This window comes from Nicotiana sylvestris, chromosome 8, assembly GCF_000393655.2.
Source record: "Nicotiana sylvestris chromosome 8, ASM39365v2, whole genome shotgun sequence".
Classification (NCBI taxonomy): Eukaryota; Viridiplantae; Streptophyta; class Magnoliopsida; order Solanales; family Solanaceae; genus Nicotiana; species Nicotiana sylvestris.
In genome coordinates, this window is record NC_091064.1 from 121,511,957 (window position 1) to 121,530,395 (window position 18,439).

Sequence of the window (18,439 nt, forward strand, 5' to 3'; positions counted from 1 at the left end):
TAAGGAAGGACCTTCACCCTTCCTCGTCGGTGGAATCTCTCCCTCGAGATTGGGGGCCTTGGGCCCAGCAGGCTCAACGGCCTCGGAAGGCCTCCTGGTTCGAGCTTTCAATGAAGAGTCATCCTCTCCGGGTGCACTAATGTCCACAGAGCGACCGGTAAAAATGAAGCCTTTGTCAGCGGCAACGTCCTCCTCGCGCCCCCAGGCAAATCCTGCTTTGTTATGGGGATCCTCGTCCTCCGAGGACCTTTTTCTTTTATTATCTTTCTCTATCTCAGAAATCGAAGGCCCTTCCTCCTCCTCGAAACGGGACGGTCTCACCTTAGAGAACTCACTGATGCCTGCAACAAAGAAGTTAGTGTATAAAAGGGAAAGTACTCCTCAAAAGAAGGACTACGCAGCACATACCATAGTGCTTAGCCTCCCATTTGCCCTTCGACAAATCCTGCCAGTTGCGCTCAACATAAGTCAAAGAGGTCGCCAGGCAAGATCAGGGACCTCAACCGGCATCCATGGGATTGCTACGGGAAAGGAAAGAAAATGCCCTTACGAAGTTTGGATCTACCAAGAATAAAAGGTAATAGAATACAATGTATCACTTACGCCTGAAATTCCATTTCTCGGGAAATGGCAGGAACTCCGCAGGGATGATATCAACAGTCCTCACTCAAACAAACTGAATTATCCATCCTCGATCCCTGTCCTCCTCATCACTAGAGATAAAGGGCCTGGTAGACCAACGTCGTAATGCAATTAGACCTTGATGATGTAAAGGCCGATACAATCTGAGAATATGGCTAAGAGTGAACTCGAGCTTAGCCTTTTCAGTAAAAAATCTCATCATCAGCATAATCCGCCAGAAAGGTGGATGGATCTGAGCCAAAGTAACTCGATATTTTCAATAGGATTCGAGCATGAGTCGGTCAAGAGGGCCCAACGTAAACGGGTACATGTACACGTTCAGAAACCCCTCTACGTGGGCCGTGATATCCTCTTCCCGGGAGGATACCTGCATCCTCACCTCTTCTCCCCATCCGAGTCTCTCATCACAGCCTCGAGGTGTCTCTCTTCTATTTATCGAATGAACCTCGATGCATGCTCTCGATGGCCCGTAACATCGAGAGGTTTCTCTATTGTAAAATCTCTCTTCAAGACAAAATAGTGCGAAGTTAGCTCACCAAATGTCGGCGTTGTGCCATCGACCGGGCGGGGAACAGAGGTAGGACTTCCCTCTTCCTGGTGAGCAAATTTGGGCATGACAGCCATAGCTCCTTCAACACAAGAAAGGGAAGGCGAAAACTCAGGCGAAAGCCTTGATTTGATGTGACACTAAAACCAGCGCAAAAATGAAACTCTACAGAGAAAGGTAGTCGTACAAAGTAGCAAAGCCTTCAAACAGGGAAAGCAAGTATATATAAGAAGAGCGGCGACTATTCATTAACTTTGACAACCAATCGGCTCTCACGATGCAATTATGACTTTTTGGGAAATGTACCGACGGGGCCATTTCGGTCACTTCACTATCATGTCATAGGAATAACATTGTCACCCCGAGTCCGAGACATCGAGGGGTCAAATCAAGTCCTTACCGACCTGGCCTAGGAAAGGTATGCATCAAAACCAGAACGACCCGATCTAAAGGGTCTCTGTTGCTCCGAGATCGAGCTCAAAGAAGTTAAAGTTAAGATCGAAACTTGACTTTGGCGTGAACACTAAAGGGAAAAACTTTGAAGACATTAAAATCCTTTGTATTCCAAAAATATATTTACAAGGGTGCATTTACAAAACCCCCATGCAGGGTCCATGTACAAAAAAGGGGGGAAGAGGAAAAAAGAGCAAAGGTGGCTTAGTCTTCGTCTTCACCACTCCCCGAGCCACTCGCAAAGCCCTCATCCGAAGTAGTTAGATTTGCTGACTCCTCTTCCAAGGTCCTCGCTTCTTCGATCTCGGCAGAGTGATCAAAACCCTTGGCATGCACTTCCTCGAAGGCCTTTCTCCGAGCCTCTAACCGAGGATGTGCAAGGGCGCGAGACAACTTGAGTTTGGCCTCTTCAGATATCTCCCTAGCTCGAGTATTTGTTGCAGCAATGCCTTTCCGATATGAGGCTAAGAGTATCGGCTTCAGACTTGGCCACGGATAACACAGCAGCCGACTCGGCATGAAGCACCTGAAATTTGTGGGCCTCCTCCATAGCACCTTGAAGAAGACCCTGGGTCGAGGCCAGCTCCCCTCGAAGAGTATCCCTTTCCAAGGCCATACCATCCTTGAACCGCTTCAGCTCAAGTATCTCGACATCCTTGACAACAATCTTTTCCTGAAGCTGCTCCGCTAGGGCATCCTTTCGCTCGATCTGCAAATGCCAAGCCAAGATAATGAGCACCAAGTTATGAAAACAACGAGCAAGCTTATAAATACCGAAATACCTGCTTAATAAAGCTGGACCACTCTCGGAGTACTTTCTCCGAGCTTACTCGAAGGCTTTCCAACTCTTCATCTCTTCGGGTGTAAAGAGCTTTTAGCTCTTTCGACTCCGTGGAGAGCTTCTCGAATCCCTCCTCACTATGAGCCAGTTCAGCTCTTAACTTGGAGAAGGCTGATCGTACAGCACCATGACCTATAGCACGAAGGAAAGAAGCTAGAAAAACAAAGGATCAAAACTCAAGGCACAAAGGTTACATCAAAATCACCTGTTTTTGGAGTTTCGCAGCCTCCTCAAGAAAAACCGGGGCATCGAGGTCATCATCCTCTTCAACATCGACAAAGAAATCTCTGAATGCATCATTCTCTCCTTGGGATGCCCCAACATCCGGAATCTCCCCGCTCTGGGCATCTCATATTTGCCCTAGGGAAAATGATGTACCTGATTGAATACCGCCTATGACATCAACCTCTATCGAGGCTCCATCTCGCCCTCGAAGGGCCTCAGAGCGAGATCCTCTGACTGATCCAACCAAGTGATCATCGGCACGAGCTGTATCTTGTTCAATGGTCGGATCAGGGGCTGCATCTAAACCCTCCTCGAGGGTCTCTTCAATGCGAGGTAGGACCGCATCGATCACCTCAGGCTCGACAACTTTCTGCCCGGCAACCTTTGAAGCATCGACGCTTTGTCTTGCCCTATGTACCAGTAGGCAACCATCGTCGTCCTCGTCTTCAGCACGATGAATCTCAGCAGCTGCAAAAGTTAGGACCGAGGCGTCAGCCCTGGGTTTTCGAGCTTTAGCTCTCTTTGGTTTCGGGGACTCCACAGCGTCTCCTTCTTTCTCTTTCTATCTTTGGCGTACTTTTGGGTCTCCTCTTTGCCAGGAGGAGGCGATGTCATCAAAACGGCTTCCCCAAGGCCTACACGGGCGTGAAATGTTAAAAATTCCACCAAGAAATCCATTCGTAAGGGATTTAGAAATGATAATGGTGAGGGCGTACTATGATTTTTGGCCTCCCATCGAGTTTTGGCCAGATCATGCCAAACTACGCCTTTAGTTCGAAATAAGAAAAGAAGACATTCAGATGATAAAACACACTCGGTGTAGCAACACTTACACCTCAAATTCCATTCCTCAGGGAATGGCATCTTCTCGACAAGGATGAGGTCCGAAGTTTTAACTCGAACGAAGCGGCTCATCCACCCCCGATCTTTATCTTCATCAGTGTTGGCAAAAAATGCTTTGGCAGATCGATGTTGCAGTTTGATTAAGACCCCTCGATAAAGCCGAGGACTATACAACCCGACCAGGTGATCAAGGGTGAAAGACATCCCCTCGACCATGTTCGAAAAATGTCTAAGCAAATAGACGATTCTCCAAAAAGAAGGATAAATCTGACCAAGCGTCACTTGATACTCTCGGATAAAATCGAGAATCACCGGGTCTATCGATAGAGAAGATGCACTTACAGGACCCAACGTAAAGGGATACATATACACGCTAAGGAAACTAGGTTTATGTGTGGTTATATCCTCTTCTAGAGAAGGGATCTCAACTTGTACCGCCTTTCCCCAGCGGTAATCTATTTTCACCTTTTTTACATCAGTTATCAGACTAACATACTGAGACATGGGTTCACATCGGCCCAGTACCGAAGAAGGTTTATCAATTTTGAAATCGAAGGTTGTTTCGGAGGTCCTAGGAACACACTCCTCGACACTAGGGGCACTTCTTTTTGCTCTTAGACAAGCATGACGAATAAGGGGCTTCCCCTTTTTTAGGTACAGTTTTGGATGTTTTTGCCATGGTTGTAACGAAGGCTTCAAAGTAAGGTGATGAAGAATTCAACGCAGAAAGAAGGGTGAAGGTAGGAAGTTGTTAACAAAGATTTGAAAGTCTGAAGAAGTTACAAAGATTTGAAAGATAGAAGATTGGAGTATTTATAAGTCACTAGGAGGAGTTGAAAGGGCGACCAATAGCAGTTTGTGGGCTTTTCGAGAACCGTGTTTGATAAGACCCCTATACGACTTTTCTGTCACGCCATTTAATGATCTCACGTGGCTGATGTCATAATGAGGACATCGAAGAGGCAAGAACTCAAGATCGTTTCTTATCATTTAATTCTAATAAATGCGGGGACTATCTGCATACGGCCAAAATTGAGGAGTTCGACTTTGGGGCTACTATGCCGCTCCACGACCTCGAGAATCCCAAGGCGGAACGTGAGGCACGACCCCGAGGTGTGTCCCTCGAGGAAGCACATCGAAGGCCCATTATGGTTGATCTCGGGACAGTACCATTGATGATCGTCATGGAAAGGCAGGAAAGCTCCTGAATATACGTGTTTAGAGCTGACTAGGTCTGCAAGAATAGTATAAATCCGTACTAAGTCATTTCGCAGCTGTACCATTAGCATTTCCTCATTATTATTAGACATGTACTATGTAGGGATTCCTCCCTCCTATATAAAGGGGACCTTTGTCATTTTGTAAAGGATTCAGATTATTGCACAACATATTGAATACAATACAACATTCTCTGCTCTCTGCTTAAATAGTTGTTCTTCATATTTATTGCTTATTCTTTCATTGTTCATTTATTGTTCCTCATTCATTGCTCATTATTAACTGCAAAAAGGCCATCTTAGAGGCCCTCGTTATCATTGATTCTTCATAAATAGCTCATCGCTATTAGCCCGTCTAGATCTCGAGGCCCTGCTTCAGCCAGCTCGAGGCCCAGCATTATAACCCTATTAGTTTGCATTTCTTATTTTCTTTACTTACGCTTAGCATCTATTGCCTAACCACTAGTATTAAGATAAATCACTTATTTTTAGAACCACAAATCAAATATAATTGTAGTTACCATTTTCAAGGTAAACACTATACCGATGTCACTCGAAGTCTGTCTCTTTCTGGCCGCAATTGATATCAACCTTGGTCCGGACTCGACGTCCTAGCTCATTGACGTACATTCCTACCTCGGCCAACCCAATTTCCACTGTATACAGATAGTCCCCTTGTTTCTTAGAGTAAAACGATAAGAAACGACTTATGCCTCAATTTTCTAAAGACCCCGATAATGATGTCATCCCCATGGCGTAGGCGATTGAGGTGACCGAAACGTACCGTTGGTACAGTTCCCCAAACCATTAATGCTTGCCGGTGGACGGTCAGCCACTAGTACCACCAAACCGTCACCGTAAATCTATTAATACAGGATCTTTGGTTGAATCAAAATCGTACTTTCACCTCCACCAAGTTTTCTAAGTCTCTTACTCTCTCCATCTTTTCTCTTTCACCACTTGTTGAGTCAACTTTGTTAGTACCAAAAATACCAAATTTCACCTCTTTCCGCTTCCTTCTACTTAAATTAATTGCGAAAACCTCCAAGACCGTCCCACAAAAGGAGAAAGTTTCTTCCTTTTCTTCTCGGCCGGCCGGTGACAAAACGCCGGTAGAACCACTCCCTCACGAGTATGTTCCCGGTCCTTGTGTCTTAAAATCCGACTTCCAAGTCGAGAATGCTTCATCGGTCCCTGGCCGATATGAAGACATGTCGATTTACATCTGCTCGATAATGGCTGGCCATCTCGAGGCTGTGAAGAGAGACTATAACTGGGGGGCCAAGGTCGTGGTACAAATCCCCGCTCCCGAAGAGAGTATTACCACCCATGTGGAGGGGTTTCTAAGTGTCTACACTTACCCCTTCACATTGGGTCCTCTTGACCCAGTTGTTGTCGACTTTTGCAAGAGGTACCAGGTCACCTTCGGCCAGGTTCATCCATCTTTCTGGCATATAGTGATCACGCTGCGCTTTTTTTTCTAGCCAGGCCGAGGGGTTGGAGTTCACTCTCAGCCACCTCATGCAGTTATATCAACTTCGACTTTTTTTAGGGTTGGTCAAGCTCCAATACCGAGCAACGAAGGCCTTGTTCACAAGCGTCAATGAGGACAAGGACCGGGGGTGGATGAGTCGGTTCATACGGGTAAGGACCTGCGACCTCCTCCTAGAGGAGAAACTACAGTTCCCCGAGAAGTGGAATCCCAATCGTAAGTAACGTATTACCCATTAGTCTTCGTACTCCGTTTTTAATTTATGTAATGATTTCATCTGTTATGCAGTGGTTGCTTGGATGCCTCACGCGGTCCCCGACCTCGAAGACTGGGTTTGGAAGTTGGCCTCGACTTTCTCCCATGCCGAGCGCTATTGGCGTGACTTGGCAAGGGGCATATGGGAGGCCAAGAATCATGGTAAGCTTATCCTATACGCTTTCAATGCCTTTTCTGAAACGTTTCTTTTTATTTATACTTGACTCCCTTTTATGTAGGCCTCGAGGATGTTGCTGAAATGAGGTCGGCGCCGCCTGGGGAAGAGGCGGCCCCGAAACCGGCTAAGGACAAGAAAAGGAGAAGGGCCTCGCCTTCCGATACCCAAAAGCCTAAGAAGAGTAAGGCTCGCAAGCCGAAGAATGACTCTGCTGCTCTGTCCGTTGTCGTAGCCCAAAACCAACGAGATGAAGAAGAGGAAGGAGAAGATGCTGGTTGTGAGCTAGCAACTCGAAAGAGGGGAAGCGTCGAAGCTTCAAAAGCAGTTGAGCCGATAACGGTCGAGGAGGCTCATCCTCAGACCGAGGAGATCTCAGAAGGTGCTCCGAGCAAAGTCCCTGAGTCATAGGGGGCCGAAGATATTTCTTGCCGTGACGAACAACCGGCGAGTGTGCCCGAAGGGTCCGGTTCTGGGGCCCTTCAAAAGGGAGAGAGTGCCCCAAGTGACTTTCTTGGGGCAACCAATATTGACGATTCGTCGTCCGGCCCCACATTTTCTGAAGGGCAATTTCGGGAGGCTCGGTCTATAGAGACCCCCGATGTGGGAATGGCCCACGATAGGGAAGACATATTCCGTGGTTGCCTCGCGGGGGTCGATGATGTTTTCAACCTAGATGCGATGATCATTTTTGATTAGGCCCAGCGTCTCCTGAGCAAGGTAAACTTCATCCCCTATTATTACGTTTGCTTTTATTTCCTTCTGTTTGATTTCCTTCCTTTCTCCATAGGTTGTGACGCTTCACCGGGAAGCGTTCACCAAATCCCAAGCCGAGCTGAACTGGTGTGAGGCCGATCTCAAAAGGCTCACAGAGGAGAGAGACACCCTCAAACGCCTCTATGTGCAGAAAGAAGAGGAGATCAGGGACCTCCGAGTTGAATTAGCAATAGCCCATAAGAAGCAAACCAATCTCATCAAGCAGGTAATGTAAATTTTCAAGAACTTGACATATCAATTTGATATTGGTGACTAACACTTAGATCCTGCAGTTCACCAGAAGGCCGAGAAAATCGAGCAGCTTCGTGAGGAGGCAGAGATAAATGAGGCAGAGACTTTGGGGTAGAAGCAGAACGTGGACCGTCTTGCCTCGGAGAAAGATACCGCTCGGGCCCAACTATCTTTCGTTGAGCGTCAACTCCAAAGCATAAGGGAAGAGAGCTTGGCTCGAGCCAAGAAAATTGAACAACTCGAGACTCGGCTGGCTGTTGAGCTTGCAAAGGCCGCATCTGTAGCGAAAAAAGCAAAGGCCAATGCGGAGGCGATCGTGGCTGTCTACCGAGCTGACGCTAAAGCTTCTAATGCTCGGGCAAAGGAAATTTTCGATGCCGCTCAGGTTCGATTATCCCGCGCTGTCGAGCATGCTAAATGTCAGTCTCGGAGAGAGACTCTCGAGAAGGTTCATGCTCGTGGCTTTGACCACACGGCCGTTATTAAGAACGCAAAAGTGCTAGAAGCCGAGGCCGAAGCTTTGCTCTCTGATGATGACGACTCTGGGATTGTAAGCGGGTCCGAGAGCGGAGAAGATTAAGATGAAGCTCCCAGGGAAGATTAGGCACTTAAAATTTTTTCCTTCTTTTTTGAATTTTTGTTTAAGGTCTTGTCAGTCCCTTGTACATATTTTTGTCCATATATATAAAGAAATTTCTCTTTTGAATGCTTCTTAAATTTTGTCTTCAATCATGTTTCGTGCCTTGTAAAACTGTAGCACGTTTTTATGCTTTAAATAATATGTTCGAGACTTTGATTTTAAATGACTTGATAGAAGCCATAATAATACTGCTTCTATAGTCGGGTTCGAGTGAAACCCGAATTTGGAACAAAAGGACCCTTAGGTTTGTTTTGAATGATAACGAAACTCGATCTATAGTCAAGTAGGTTCTTATTCAAATTCGAGATAGCGGGACCCTTAGGTTCGAATCGAGCGAGAACGTGTTCTCGAACACAAAGTGTGTTGGCCCTTTGGCTCTTTGAATTGGGCAGATATGACCTCTAAAGGATGGCTATTTTTCCCTCTTTTGGCTCAAAGACTTAATAAAATTTTCTTATGCCTTAGCATATAATTTTTGTACCTATTGGGTCTTTTAGTGTTGATCGAAACCCTTTTATTTTTTGTGATTTAGCATAAGTTTGTATTTGAATAATTCGATACCTCTTAAGGTTTTTTGAGGGCTGATTTTATCGAAGCCCTTTGATTATTTTGCCGAGGGTAGCCTTTTTTAATCGATTTTTGGAGAATTCAAAGGCCTATTTTTATTGCGGGGTTCGAACGTCTCTGAGACGCGTTAGTTTGGCCGTAACCATTGGGTGTGACTCTTGGTCTTACTTTTCCATCAACACTTCAAACTTGTTCGAAGTGTTAGTCCCCGAGAAGCCTTGGCCTATAAATCGAGGGGTGCCTCTTTGAGGTCTTTAGATAATTCGAACATGTCGATTTTTGATGGCAGTCCCCGAGTAGGGGGGTTGAGTATTCGAGATGTATTTATACTTTGCCCTTGAGCCATTTATCGTTCTAGGTATAATTGTACTTGGCCCTTGAGCCATTTTTCATAAAAATCACAAGCATGGAGCTTGTATAGTAAAAAAAAATTCTTTGAGGCATAAGATATTTGATAAGGGAAAATGCTTCTTTGAATAATTTATACATGCGTACATGTTTTGCCATTGGGGCGCGATTAATCTACATGGACACGGTTCATTCGACCGTTTGACCCATTACAAAGTTTCTCTATCGAGGCCCTTTTGACACGAAGTATTTTCCCTTGAAAATAAATCATCCGAGGGTGATGCTCCTAATATTTGAGGTTGAAAGTAAAGAAGTCTCGGATACTGTTGAATTGTCCCCAGGTAGCACATATAATTGTTGCCTTGTTAAAAACCTCGCCGGAAAAACCCATTCGGGATAAAAATCGATCTAAGGGAAAAAGACTGCAACGCGTGCTTTAAAACCTAAGGTCCTCGTGTTGAAGAGCTTCTCGACGTCTTCGATCGAACACCTACAATAAGTTAGTATCAAATACAAATGGAAAGGGAGAAAGTCATACCTTAGCAATAATATCGTTTGAGGAGTGATATATTCCAATTGTTTGGCAATTGTTCGCCCTCCATTGTGCCAAGTTTGTAAGACCCCTTTCTGATGACACCGAGGACCTGATATGGTCCCTCCCAATTTGGGCCTAGCTTCCCTTCGTTCGGGTCTCGAGTATTGGAGGTGACTTTCCTCAGAACTATGTCCCCTGTTTTGAAGTGTCAAAGATTGGCTCTTCGAAGATAATATTTTTCGATTTGCTGCTTCTGGGTGGCCATTCGAACGAGGGCGGCTTCCCGTTTTTCATCTAACAATTCGAGGCTTGTGCTCATAGCCTCGTGATTTGATTCTTCCGTTGTGTATCAAAACCTGATGCTTGGTTCCTCGACTTCGACCGGGATCAGAGCTTCGGTGCCATATACTAAGGAGAACAGCATTGCCCCCGTACTTGATTTTGTCGTTGTCTGAAATGCCTAAAGGACTTAGGGAAAAATTTCTCTCAATTTCCACTTAGCGTCGTTCAGCCTTTTCTTTAGGTTTTGAAGGTTGGTCTTGTTCGTCGATTCGGCATGTCCGTTCCCACTAGGATGATACGACGTTGATAATATTCTTTTTATTTTGTGATCCTCGAGAAACTTCGTTACCTTGTTGCCGATGAATTGCTTTCCGTTGTCGCATACGATTTCGGCAAGTATCTCGAATCGGCATATGATGTGATCCTAGATGAAGTCTATAACTTCTTTTTCTCTGACTTTCTCGAAAGCCTGTACTTCCACCCATTTAGAGAAGTAGTTAGTCATAAACAAAATGAATTTAGCTTTACCTAGAGTCGATGGCAGAGGGCCGACGATATTCATCCCTATTTCATGAATGGCCATGGGGATATATGACCAAATGAAGTTGTTCCCTGGGCTGATGGATCATTGGGCACCTTTAGCATTTATCACATTTTCGAACAAACTCCTTAGTATCTTTTTCCATACTATCCCAATAGTATCTTACTCTGATAATTTTGTGAACTAGTGATTCAGCACCGGAGTGGTTCCCACAAGTACTTTCATGGACTTCTCGTAGAACATAATAGGTGTCCCCTGGTCCCAAGCAGGCTGCTAATGGTCCGTCGAACGTCCTTCTGTACAATGTTCCATCTTCAGCCAATGTGAATCGAGCAACTTTTTTTTGTAGGTCCCTCGATTCTTTAGGTTCGATGGGAGCTTTCCGGTTTTCAGGTACTCGATATATGTATTTTCTCTAAGTGTGGATATCTAGTTTCTGCTTCTACTAGAGTTCGACTTACATAATAAAAAGGGAATTCCGTACCTTGTTCCTCTTAAACCAGGACACCACTTACCGCAATCTCTAAGACTTCCAAGTACAAGTAGAGTTTTTCATCTGCTTTTGGAGTATGAAGCAATGGTGGGCTCGAGAGGTATCGCTTCAATTCCTCTAACGCATGTTGGCATTTCGGAGTCCAGGCGAAATCGTTCTTCTTTTTTGAGTAGAGAGAAGAATCTATGACTCCGATTTGATGATCTCAAGATGAATCGGCCTAAGGCAGCTATCCACCCTGCCAGCCTTTGCACGACTTTAACGCTGTCTACGATGGTGATGTCTATCAAAGTTCTCAACCTTGCACTCAAAAGTAACACTCTTATGATATAACCAAGTGTCATAATCTAGAAAGAACACATCTTTAACACAAATGACATAAACTTGACTATAACGAAAATAATACCCATGAGAAAAATCAAGAGCGTAGAAAGTCCCATACTTCCAGCAAAACCACAATTTTGTAAAATGCTCAACAAAGTGCACACTTTTATGGTATAACCAAGTGTCATAAGAAACAATAAAAACTATACTCTCCAATCCAAAGAAAGACACTTTAGCATAATAAGAAACAACTTCGGGGTCAAAAACAAACTTTAATCCCCAAGTATCCACATACTTTCCAACAACAACTTCATATGGAAACTTAAGGGATAGGCCAAGTTCATCATGAATCATCATACAAAGAATATCAAAATACTCAAAATTATGCATCTTTACCTCAATGGCCTTAGATAAACACAAGATAAGCATAAGCCAAATGTACATATCATTCTTGCTTTTAGGAAAAAGAAAAAGATCTAGACAAATAATACGCCGAAGAGTTAGTTCAACGCTTTCCTTACTCTTAGCAACTTTTTCTTGATGAACCTTCACAAAATAATCAATGAAGTTAGGTTCTTTTTGCTCACAATGATCATTCAAAACACCAAAAGAAACATTCTTAACTTTTCTCAAAGAAGCATTAGTAAAATCTAACGAGAATGTTCTTTCAAAAGTAGGAATAAGATAAGTAAAGCAACTAATACTAGTGGTAGCATCAAAAACTTTACTTTCCTTTTTACTCTCAACCAAATCATCACCACATTCACATTTGCTCATTTCATCATAAAAATTGAATCTTTCTTCCAAATGAATGGAAATAGAATCAAAGAATTCATCAACATATTCTTCTTGACTCGTTTCTTCATAAAGTTCAAAACGTTCTTCCAACAAAGTAAAAGTAGAGTCAAAAGAATCATCACATCCATCATCCCACAAAGGTGTTTGATCATAAGACTCAACTTCATCACTAGCTAAAGAGTCGTTGAACAAGAAACTAGGATCATCCAATAATGCACAAGAACTCTTAGCTAGTTGCAAGCCACAATTATTTTTCTCATCACAAGATAAAGAAATATCAAACTCATCAATGTCATAGCTATCTTTCAAACTCAAAGAGTCACCACAATCAACTAAATTAGCAAGAGTAGAAGGATAAGCTATTTTACCTTGAAGCTCGTTTAATGTATTTTCTTTACCTTGCACTTTCTCATTTAATTCCATAAGGCCTCTTGAAAAGGTAGATTGGTCTTCTTCCAAACTCTTCAAAGTGGATTGAACTTCATTTGATGGCTCATCTTCAAAATTCCCTACACAAGATACAAAGCAACTAGAGAAAGATGAAAAGTTAGCAGCATTAGAATAAGGAAAATCCTCACTCTCTTTTTGTTTCCCCTCCTTCTTTTCTCTTATTTATTTTTTCAAGCTCTTCACTCTTTTCTTGTGACAACTCACTCACTTCACTCCACACTTCCTCTCCTTTTCCCACTCTAGAGACAACACTTTTCTCTCCCTCACTTCTCTTTTTCTTTTGTCTCTCATCCTTACGTTTTCTCTTTGTATTTTTCAAGGATGTTCTCAAATTCATTTGGCCATATGTTGCGGAGTAGAGTTAGTGGTGGTCTAGGTTGTGGTAAAGTTTGATAAGGTAGTAGTTGATTTACCGTGGTGGTTGAAGTGTGGTGGAGGTTGTAGTTGGTGTTAGTAGTGGGGTGGTGGATAAGTGTAAGGTGTATTGTAACAAGCATCAAAAGACACAACTTAGCTTGGCATAGTATAAGCATCATAATCTCCCCTTGGACTAGGAGAATGACTTGTGAATTGACTTGCACTCCAAACTCCATTTTTAATAGCTTGCCTTGCCACTAACTTATCCTCAAAGTATTTAGGAATAAAGGAATGCCCTCTTCCATATAGATCAACCACATACCTATTCCACTTTACATCAATTGGAAGATTATGATCAAGAAACCAAGGTTTTCCCAATCGTACATGGCAATACTTCATAGGGTATACATCACACCAAACCACTTCACTCCTCTATCAACCCACTCACCCCGAAATTTATAAGGTGATTCCCTAAGAATACAACTCAATCCCAACCATTCAACAAAGGAAGAAGTAATAAAGTTGGTTGCATAATGATTACTTATCGCAACCAAACAACCCTCATAGCCTTCTACATTTGCTACGTAATGCCTCAAATTTATCTTTCTCCTACTTTCGTCATAAAAGATTTCAACAATTGGAGAAGCACAATTAGTTTCATAAGAAGAACCCACATAACCATCCATACCTCCCTTATGACTTCTTGTACCTACAAAAGAAAACTTAAAGCAAGAAAGTTGGTTAGTCATTAATTAGACCTCACTATTCACTCCCTTAGTACATTACTCAATATATATGTCACTCAACACTCGTGTTTACACTCAAAGGTCAAAGGCTTTTGTGACCTTGCTCAATTGAACTCACCACTCTAGCGTTTTTCCACACAAGGGTATCTAAAAGTTCTCTTCACAACCAACGTTCTCAAATCAATCCAAGTAAGCAATCAAGTATCGGTTCAGAATGGAATGTATGTGACACCAAAGAGAGCACAATTAAAAGCAAACGGACTTGAGCCAAACAATTCACAACGATAATAAAAGAGAAAAGCACGAAAAATTGGCACGAAATAAACAAAGCAAACAAGAAACTAGAATTAATACTCAATATGAACTAATATTAAGATTAATCTAGTTAAGAGTTGCAAGAAAATGAAGGAACTCAAATAAAACACAGTAATCAGATTCTCTAAAAACAAGACATAGCTGGACAATTTTCAAACTGTGGTTAAATTTGCAAAGAATGGCCAGATTTTTAATAGTGGACAGAGATGCAATAACTGGGCAGGTTTGCAAGCTGGACAGATTTTGCAGACTGCTGAAGCTATTCAGGCAATGTAGCAGCAAGCTCAAAAGTCATTCAGCCACTTCAGCCTATTGTAGTACTTCAACTGGGTTGTCAGTTCGAGCTTCAACTTCGATATATAGTAGCAGCTTAGAATTCCAATCAAAGTGTTACTTACGATTCTCAGCAGTTTTCTTTTCAATCTTCTGAACTCTAGAACAAAGTTCACACATTCAATTTAAATCAGTTCAATAGCAAAAGTTATTGTCAAACTTCTATGGACAAACTTCTGGGCAGAATTTGCAGGTGAAACTGCTGAAAAACCAAGCTGACCCCAAACTGTTGAAGGCTGTTCCAAACAGTAGTCCCTTCTTTGCACAAATTGTGCAACCAACTAGTTCAAAACGTGCAGCAAACTGGACAGAAACTGCAGCTCAAACTGGTTCAAAGTGTGCAGAAATTGCAGTTACAAGCAGTGGCAAAATGCTGTCACGTACAGCTCAAAACTTGACCAAAATAGCTGAACTTTGGACTGTTCAGCAGTTTCAAAAACTAAAACTGACAGTAGTCCAAGCTGGCAGCAACACCTTTGATTTTCAAACAAGTTGCAGGTTTCAGCAGTTCAAAAAGATCAACAATGGAACTGCAGAATTGGAACCAAACTTTAAACTCACAAGAATTGATCAAACTAGAATTAACCAACTTCTAAACAAACAATATCTTGAACCAAATCTTCTCGGTTGTTGCACACAACAGTAGCATGCTTCACAAACAAAATCAGAAATCAATCACCTCCCAAGTGATTGCAGAATCAGCAGTATAGAAATTCTCAACCAGTAGTTGAAAACAGTCCACACTTCACAAAGCTATTGTAGGTTTTCAGCTCAACCGTCCAGACTTTCAAGTTCAAACAATGCAGAATTGGTGCACAAAAGGTAGCTGTGTGCAGAAGGAGACTAAATTTAGATTATGAACTGCAGCTAAACAAGAGCTTGATAGAAGCTATGACAGATTTCAGTTCAATCACTACTCTCCAGTTAACACTTCGAAAGTCAATCAGAATTCCCAACTGAATTCATAAACCAGAGCTTCATACAATAGTTCAAACTAATAACATCCTCGAGTCAACTAACGAATTCAGCTCAATTACTAATCAACAAGAAGCTCGAGTCGAATTATGAACTCAAACTCAATCAATTCCAAAGAATGGATGAAGTTCAGTGTTCCATTCCAACATTCAACCTCAATTCCTTCACAAATTTAGAGAAAGTTAATCGAGCTTAGAAGTACCAAACCTGTGCGTGAAGATGAATTGAAGTTCGAGGCCACGAATCAGTTGCAAACGACCCCCAGTAAATGAAGAACACAACTGCAATTGTTGTCGAACCTTGCCTCAGAGCTTCGATTCGATTCTCACCCGAATCTTCATCAATGGAGCTCAAATTTGGACTACAAACTCCACTAAACAATCCGAGCAAGCCCCAGTGACTAATTTGAACAAACAATCCCTGAATCGAAAAATCCCAGTCGACTTCTCCTTCGAGAACCGTTCGAAATTTTCTGAGCAAGACCCTTCTAAATCTTCGTCAATCGGTTCCAATCTTCAGATTAAACCTCAATCGAGCTTCACCAACAATATTCAAACACACCCAATCAATTTTGAGCTCAAAATTTCGATTCGGAGCAAATCCCCCATTTACGATTTCTTCTTTTGTTGGTTTAGGTTTCCAATCTCAAACCCAACTTCAATCCAAGTTCAAATCAGTAATCCAAGCTCAGAAAAATGAAGAAATAAGAAATCTCAGAACCAAAATCAACAACGAGAACAAGGAATTCGGATTTCTAAATGAAACAGTGAAGAACAATACTTATGATTTCTAATTTTAGAAACAGATGACCTTTCTTTTTTTGGAATTTTCGATTTTTTTTTTTTTTTGATTTTCAGATTAGATGATAATCAAAACAAAGAGCCAAGAATTGATCAAAACGTATGCTCTAGTACCAAGATGATACGGAATCGTATCGAAACACGAATAATGCAAAAATATACCGGTTCAAAAAGATAAAAGATTAGGGTTTAAAATAGATAAAGACAAGAACCTACCTAATAACTAGTTAGACCCCTTGAATTTACCAGGGGTATGCATAAAAATCGAAAAATTGAATTCCGAACCGGACCGAATTAATTTGGTATTTCGGTTTCAGTTTTTTTCGATATTTCGGTCTAATTTGGTACTACATTTTCGGTATTTCGGTATTTTGGTACGGTTCTCGGTTAGAGGATCTTGAAATTTCGGTATATCGAAATACCGAATTAATCGAATATTTAAAGACTGCATTTTTTGTCCTTAAGAATGAAGACAATGTTCACTGTGAAGAATGAAGACAATTTCTGTTTCTTCCCTGCTGTATATCTAAGCTGATTTTATATTCTTCCACTTACTGCTTAGGCAACTAGGTTTTTGCTTCATTCCGTGAGATCAGAGAGGAAGAGTGACTCGTGAGAGAAACAGGAGTAACAGCCATGGCTAGCACCAAAGTACAGAGGATTATGACCCAACCTATTAACATAAACTTGGTTCTAGATGATGCTGAGGAAGTCAATGTGAAGAAGAAAAGCAGAAAGCAGTTGGGGCGGATTCTTCTGAAAGGAGATAATATCACATTGATGATGAACACGGGGAAATGATTTCTTGTTAGCTGGATGGCTGAAGAAGTTTGAATTTTTTGATAAAATCAACTGTTGAAACAGTTGGGTTGTGGACTAGGAGCATGATGTTGGACGCACATCCTTGATTTTGGACTTTCATTTGCTTTTTGCTATTTGTAAATTCCAAATGGCCTTGATGCGTTGTTGTGGTAGCAAATTCCTGTTAATTGTCAACCTCCTTGTTCTTTAAAAAAAAACCTTACTACTTAGGCTTGTGAATTGTGATGTTGCACTCCTTAGATCTTAAACTGAATTGTGAATTCATTTGTGAATCACTGAATTAATGAATTGTGAATCACTGAATTGTGCATGGAGAGGGCTTGTCAGGCGTCGGTTGCACTTTGGTGCTTAACTGCTTGTTGTTAGCGTTGTCAAAGAGGGTTGTTGCACTCCTTTGTCCTTAATCGTCAGTGTTGCTTATTTAGCGATTATTAAACCGAAACCGTACCGAAACCGTATCGAACCAAAATAAAAAATACCGAACCGTACAGAAAATAATTTGGTACGGTATTTGGTATACACAATTGATAAACCAAATACCGAAATACCGAACCGAAATTCTTAAATACCGAACCGAAATACCGAATGCCCACTCCTAGAATTTACTATGATAAACACCAATCAAGGAAGAACACTAATAAGAAACACGAATTAAGCTAAGTAAAGAATGCAATCCACAGCCCCTAGAAGATATATCAACTAGAACAATGAATTAACATTCAAATACAAAAGATAATCCAAGAGTATGAACATGAACTCATACATGATAAACCGAACATAGATCATCTAAAATCATGGTAAATAAAAAGAAATAAAAGATACTCTAAACCTCTCAAGGTTTGGTCTTTGTTTATCAATCCATCATCAAAAGCTTCCTTCAAAATGAAAGGAAGGACAATTTATACTAGAGTGTTATTTAGGCTAGATGACTAAAATACCCTTAGACTGGTAAGGAAGTTAAATAAACCTAAATTATAAGACTAGCCTAAATAGCTAAATTGCCAATATAGCCTTCTTGATCTTGACTTCTTTAAAGCACTCCAATGCTATGATATTGACTAGGAAATCATCCTTATTAAGCTTGCTCATCCGGCTTGTATCAAGTACTCCCCAAAGGGAGGGAATTTAGCCCAGGAGTAATGTCATTATAATACTTTAGATATATTCAAATATGAGTCGGGTTAGTTAAAGGTGTCGTATGAGTATTACGGGGATAAAAGAAACTGTCATTGGGAAGACAGTCAAAATATCAGTTCAGGAGCAACCCTACAAGCACAAGGGCATGGAGGTAAGCAACTACGGATGATTATAGGCAAGGAAGGATATCAAAAGGTCTGTAATAAGCTCATAGCTTTACAAGAGTTAAGGGTTCTCCCTAAGTACTACAACAAAAGACTAGCTGAGGAAATAAGGAA

At 41.9% G+C, this 18,439-nt stretch overlaps 1 protein-coding gene across 1 annotated transcript; it reads left to right on the top strand.

Annotated features, from left to right (window-relative positions):
• The first annotated feature begins 6,774 nt into the window (after nt 1–6,774).
• LOC138875612 (uncharacterized) lies at nt 6,775–8,278 on the top strand. Its single transcript, XM_070154457.1, has 3 exons — nt 6,775–7,086; nt 7,481–7,672; nt 7,820–8,278. Exons 1-3 carry the CDS (start codon nt 6,775–6,777, stop codon nt 8,276–8,278), a joined length of 963 nt encoding a protein of 320 aa, XP_070010558.1.
• Nucleotides 8,279–18,439: the final 10,161 nt, after the last annotated feature.

What these genes read in the sequence shown, in the direction of transcription:
- LOC138875612 (XM_070154457.1), top strand. Translation starts at nt 6,775, where the DNA reads ATGAGGTCGGCGCCGCCTGGGGAAGAGGCGGCCCCGAAACCGGCTAAG. An exon ending in CAGAAGGTGCTCCGAGCAAA is followed by an intron (nt 7,087 to 7,480) that starts GTCCCTGAGTCA and finishes CTTTCTCCATAG; the next exon opens with GTTGTGACGCTTCACCGGGA. An exon ending in AAACCAATCTCATCAAGCAG is followed by an intron (nt 7,673 to 7,819) that starts GTAATGTAAATT and finishes GGGTAGAAGCAG; the next exon opens with AACGTGGACCGTCTTGCCTC.